The sequence below is a fragment of the Haliotis asinina genome, chromosome 7, assembly GCF_037392515.1.
Source record: "Haliotis asinina isolate JCU_RB_2024 chromosome 7, JCU_Hal_asi_v2, whole genome shotgun sequence".
Lineage (NCBI taxonomy): Eukaryota > Metazoa > Mollusca > Gastropoda > Lepetellida > Haliotidae > Haliotis > Haliotis asinina.
The window spans coordinates 20,465,200-20,471,539 of NC_090286.1; the positions used below are offsets into that span (position 1 = coordinate 20,465,200).

The following is a 6,340-nucleotide window of genomic DNA, read 5'->3' on the forward strand; positions in this document are numbered from 1 at the left end:
CTATAGAGATGCCCAGATGAAATCTCGACTCGTCAGTGACATAACACAACTACAACGTCTCAGCAGAGATAAAATCGTGTTTCGATGGACACCAAAATGTCTGGCCACTTTATTTTGGCCCGTTCTAGTCGCCAGCATGCCCACTGCGCGGAGACGCTGATTGTACGCCGTGGCATGACGCACGCGGAGTTTCGGGTGAAATCACCACATTCAGAGTCGAGAGAAAGAAATCAACTGTTCACTAATAACTTCTGAATCTCAGGCACCAAAAAGCATGCAAAGATCGAGCACGTTCATTGTGCTACGCCCTTTACTTAACATCAGAATGTATGGCAATGTGCCTTGCTACATGTATATCTAGGTCTATTTTATAACGTCTGAAGTAAGCTTTATTTTATGCCATTTTATTTTGTGCACTGTTATTTTTTCTGTCAGTATACTTACGGCTGTCTCGACTTTATGACAATGCAATACCCTCCTATCAATCGCTTTAGACACCTTGCCGTCTTTGTTTCTCTTTCATGTTCAGGTGAAATTGTTTGCATCTTTATTGTTGTCTATTGTGCCTACACACAAACACCATTGTGTCGAACTTACGTTTAGGCGTTTTATCACTGCGTGTTTCGTTATTTTCTTTAGGTAATTCAGCCAAACGATGTCAAGACTGCAAAGACATACTTGTAAATATACCGTTAGCTGATTTACCACTATTTTCAACTACTGCACAAAATACACCATCGGCTGTGTTCGACAGAACATCATAACAATGCTGGTTTTCATTTCTACTGTTCTACCTTCCTTGATATATCCACAGACACGTGACTGACTGAGTACACCGGATATTTAGTATGCTGTGTTCCGGTTCAGGGGCTCACATCACTGTCATTGCTGAGTTCCGCACAGTGGAAGCTTGACTAGGGGTCTGTAAGAACACTAAGGTCTGTATTCGCCATGTAGATAATAGCACTTCGTTTTAGAAGTTGATGCTTTTTATACTTAATACGATAATTATTCCAATAATTATTCTTATGTCGAGATTACATTAACAGGTAAATACACGGTACAGTGATCATGTTGGATAGTTTGTTATTGTGAAACCTGAAGAACATGTGGCAGGCCGTTTTAACATTTATTAAGAAATTAATGATATCTTCATTTGTTTAAGAAATATCTCTATTGTATATAGGGGATACTAAACGACCTTCCGTGTAATACCATTTCTATTAAATGAGTTAATGATTTGGTATCAAGCGAGCAAAAGCGAGTTTGATACTAAATCTTTCACGAGTTTAATAAAAATGGTATTTCACGGAAGCGAGTTTCACATTGTGTTCGCATATTACTCTCCAACACAAATTAATAGAAACTGCGGTTTCACTGCCTACAGTGTGAGGATTCTCAGCTTTCCTCACAAGCAAGGTCTAGTACCATAGCGATTGCGGCCTTAGCTTTGTGACGTCATAACGGTGACCCATGATGACGTTATATGTCTAGTAGTATTGCACTAGTGTAATATTGCCGTAAACATATTACACTGCAGGTAATGATTAAAACAATTTACAATATCAGTATTTTATTCAAGATATCAGTAATATGCTTCATCACATCCTTAATTCATTTCGCGATAGCATGAATTTCAGTCTCTATTCGAGATATCTTCAATTCAGTTCATCTCTGTTTTCATTGAAGACACATTTAAAACAATTCAAGATATCAGTATGTTCTAATGAACGTGAACACGGCTTGCCATTGCTTCATATACTGAGAACAGGCATGTCGTTGAGTGAGAGTCAAACTAGAGGCGTATAGTGCCTCTAGTATACAGACTTGTCATTGGTTAACGTGACACCCCTGTTGAATATTTTGTAAACCATTATCTGAATAAATAGAGAATCTCACCCACGTGTCTACTGATATCAAATATATCATCACGAGTTGATAAAGCTACAAACATTTTTACAATTATTAACTAGTGCTGATATAATTGATATCAGTAGGCACGAGGGTGATATCTTATTTATCATCCAAAATCATTCTCCATTAGTTTTCAATGAAAAATGTACATCTGGGTTGATACCAGAAATAGGCTTCACACATTGTGCCCATCTGGAGTGGAACTGCCTCCACTACCTGGGTGGTAGGTACTGAAATGAACAATTGTAGTGTAGGTAGGATGCTGTGTCCCGCTTAGCTGGCGGTATATCACGAGACAGTGATTTAAAGAGATGGTGGCTCAACTAGCAGTTCACTCAGGAGCATGTGTTGACATGGGCACAGTCATAAGCATGTGCGTTGGGCTCGGGAAGTATCGGCAGTGAGTCGGTGTCATTCATCCGCCCACTCGACACTTCCGGACCTCGGTCTTCTGTGAGCAGCTATCTTACCGATACTAGTGTCCCCCACTCTGTTCATTGTCACCTACAACTATCATCAGATACAGGCAATCTTGTATTGCAAGGAATTCACGGTATCACGCAGTCAGGCTGAAAGATCCGTTTACCCATGTGAGCGGTCATCTCATAATTAATTACTTGCACTTGCAGTAAATTGATCTGTATCGTAAACTGTAGATATATATGCACTATCAATAGTTGTGTATTTCATACATTTCAGCTTGTGGCCGGTGTTCGAGGGTTGTAATAGTATTGTTGATACCGTTTTTCCTAACCTTGTAAATACTTTTGTAACAGTCCGTCTTGTACATTATAAAAAATATTGTATTAAGGAGTGTACGTGAAAGCTTGCCTAATGCCGATGTGACGATAAATGTTTATTCACTCACTCACTCACATTCATCCAGCCAACAATCTTGGAAATATTTTAGTTATTACCCAGTATCCCCAACTAATTAGAATGTATTGAAAAATGGACTTTGCATTTGGAATGAGAAATATCTTGAAAAATTAGATTGAAAAATTACTTCAAGCGGACATCTTTTCTCGCCCTACCAACGAACGGAATAAAAATGATAAACAGTACATTTACACATAAATTAAAACATAATCCGTGTGCATCTGGATCACATAAATCAACTGAATGAGACATGATAACATTATTCCAGATGACTGAGCACATCCTCCTCGTTGTCGCCTGTGTCCTGCCCGCCGTGGTCTGGGGCTTCTCTCGAGGAGCCGGGGACCAAGCCTGCATCAACCTCACCCCCAATCACGACTCTACGTCCCAGAACTCAACTCCACCATACACGCTCATCGTAGATACTACCTCTATCAGACAAGGAGGGGTGGTTACAGGTTGGTGTCGAGGAGACAGAAGACAGAGAGTGTTTAAAATCTTCAACTGATGTTTAACTTAACCTGTAAAAACTGAATTGAATAAAAGGTTGAATTGCCCACTACATTTGGTCATCTGTCTAAGAAGATTTTCGGGAAACTGTATTGTTGCACAGAGTTCCTCTCCAGTGATCCTCGTGTATGTTTGTTGTATGTTTCAGTAACCCTAAATGCCACGGCCGCTGGCGACACCTTCAGGGGTTTCCTGGTCCAAGCCCGCTGTACCAAGTGTACCACTGCCGACACTGCCATAGTGCCCGGGACATTTGCCAAGTACAACGCCTCGGATGACACTATTCAAACCAAAAACTGTGCAGGCGTGGACCAGGTAAATTTTCAAGCTATATATATAAATACACTTAGATTAATCATGAATCCAGATTGGTTTTCTTCAAGGAGCATGCTTGGTAATGTAACGTTCTTCTATCAAGTGCAATGCTGAAAGTCTGACAAAAGTACAAAGCACTAGACTTTTTTGACACAGCTTTTATTCCCAGAACTCTATCACCCACACAAGTGCCGTTGAGAAGACCTCGGCTATGTTCACCTGGACGGCGCCATCTGATTACGACGTGTCACAGGGCATCGAGTTCAGGTACGTTAACCAGCCAGGTATGGCATGAGCTCAATGTTCGGGTATATACCAACTGCTGATTCATTATCAAATGCTGAAGGTATCCTCGGATTATGGTGTATGTCGCTCTTTGTGCAGTGTTGTCCTTTCTATCACGACAAATAGTCGAATCTGCTTAGTCAGACATATGTTTATAAATCATAATTGACACTTCTAACTGGACATCGTGACTTTCCAAGTCCAAGAGTTGTCTACAACTAATTCTTACAAAATCCTGTCTCAGTTTCCTTAGGTCTGACTATTTCATGTTACCGAGAGGATACATTCCATGCCTCTTAGATATCACTAAACAATACTGACAATATCTCCCAGCATATATGGAGACACATTGTGTTTTAAGTGATAAAAATGTTTCCTAATTTATACGGCTCACATACTCAAATCATTATTTATTCTATTCAATTGAAGGTTGTCATATCAGAATGGGGACAACATAAAGTTTTCAGTGTACACGAAATTGCATAAAATGTACCTCCATAAGGAACACTATTATATTTGTTTATGTACATTTCTCTGATCGTCACGGAATCGAAATTTCAATTTTGAAACCTTTCCTTTTTCACAAATATAACAAGGGCTACAGTGTTGGGCATGCTTCTTGATTTAAAGCAGGCATTGTGTGGCATTTACTCATAGTTCGGTTATACACTGAATACACATATAGCAAGAACTGAATACCTGATATTTACCATGGAGTGTCATAGGACCATAAGTTTGGAATAACTGACTGTGATTGTGACAGATCTTACATCTGGAGCCAGAACAAATGCCCGGATGAGACAAATTTGATTTATCCATGAATATACGTCACAAACTACTATATTTCTGAAGGATTTCAGTCACGCTCACGCACAGACGCACGTACGTACACACAGCACGTATTTCGATATGACTCCCCACGTCAGGAGGGTCATGCCAATAGTTATATTTTGCTCCATTTGTAAGTACCAGTATATTTTTCAGAGCTGCGGTTGTCCAGACTAGACCAGTATGGTGGAACACGTTGATGTCTGAAGAGATCAGCGTCACCGCTGCCCCAAGTTCCTCATCACATACTGTACTAGGGATGGCTGTTGTCATTGTCTCTATCACAGCGTCTCTCTTACTGTAGGGGTTGACTGGTATATGTAATTCAAAATATGCTCAATAACAGTATATGTTTTTGTCTTGGAATTCATGCAAGCGTTTCTGCAGCCATTTGTCTATCCAAACCATTTTAGATGCTCCATGCTTCCGGACTGTAATTTCAATGTATGTTGTAACAATATATGTATACATCTCAGTGAAACATTGGTAAGTTTATCAGTACTATAAAATAATATGTTTGTTTGGAACTGCACACGAGTATTCATCATCTGCAGGCCAGCAATAAATATGAAATGTAAAATCTAGTGTGATAGCAGGCGCTTTTCCCCCGGACAATGTAATGCGCACTGATTGTAAAGTGACTGAACGCTAACATTAATAGACTAACACCTTCTTACAACCAGTCCATCTGTTCATATTCTACTATATCTTCCCACAATATCCGCTTTATAGCAGTCAGTCAACCTCATAACTGGCCTATGAGTGCTGTGACGAGATTGGGATCCAAACAAATCCCTCGTTGTATTTAAATGCCTTTGCTGTTATTTCATACATTGTTCTCTGTCGTATTTCTGAAATCTACTTCTAAATTCATTTCCTTTCATTGCGTAAGTATGATCTAGTTCCTGCTAAAGGGAGATAAATGTCCATGGGATTTTAAGTCAGTGCATGAAAAGCTTTGCAGTGGTGAACTGTCTTCAAGCTCAGGACCCATGTGAGTTTGTTAGGCCAAAACTATTACTTTAGAGTTTTATTACTTTGAGTCCTTTGGCCTTATGACTTATGCTGTTTTCAAGTTACCAAGTAGTAACCATGTAGTTACCATTTAGTTACCATGTAGTTATTTTTTTTTTTTGCTGTCAGGTTGGTCAAATGTGTAGACAAGTGCGGGTTATATTGGGTGTTTTTATTGTTTCACATATATCGATTTACAGTAGTATAAGGAATTTCAAGATATGTTTAGTGTTATTTTATATTTTTTATATTTTTACTGAATACTGTGTACAAGGTACTAAACGTTTATTTTCAGTCAATCTAATATTACCACACCTATTGTTGTAAGAAAGATAAGGAAGAAAAACTATACAGAAACATAAAGGAATAAAGTATTAATTAATTCACGGCATGGCTGTTTTATGGATTGCGCAATCATGTATGCTGATTCTAAGTTTCTAAGCTTGGTGTGATGAGATGATAGAGGGCTGCTATAGTGAAACATTCTTCTCGAGGTGCGATACCGGGAACAAGGTGAGGTGAAGCCTTTTTCCTGGTATCGAACCGAGAGTTGTTGAGATAAGCGCCCTAGGGGGTTTTAGGTATTGAAATGCAC

General features: G+C 39.2%; 1 protein-coding gene across 1 annotated transcript; it reads left to right on the forward strand.

Moving 5' to 3' along the window:
• Positions 1–854: 854 nt before the first annotated feature.
• On the forward strand, positions 855–6,131 carry LOC137290377 (putative defense protein 3). The gene is made up of 5 exons (XM_067821267.1): positions 855–938; positions 3,062–3,251; positions 3,452–3,618; positions 3,788–3,885; positions 4,888–6,131. Exons 2-5 carry the CDS (start codon positions 3,062–3,064, stop codon positions 5,033–5,035), a joined length of 603 nt encoding a protein of 200 aa, XP_067677368.1. The 5' UTR covers positions 855–938; the 3' UTR covers positions 5,036–6,131.
• Positions 6,132–6,340: the final 209 nt, after the last annotated feature.

Excerpts from the sequence above, each read along its gene's own strand:
- LOC137290377 (XM_067821267.1), top strand. The coding sequence starts at position 3,062 with ATGACTGAGCACATCCTCCTCGTTGTCGCCTGTGTCCTGCCCGCCGTG. Across the intron at positions 3,619-3,787 it reads ACTGTGCAGGCGTGGACCAG|AACTCTATCACCCACACAAG; the intron begins GTAAATTTTCAA and ends TTTTATTCCCAG. Across the intron at positions 3,886-4,887 it reads TCACAGGGCATCGAGTTCAG|AGCTGCGGTTGTCCAGACTA; the intron begins GTACGTTAACCA and ends TATATTTTTCAG.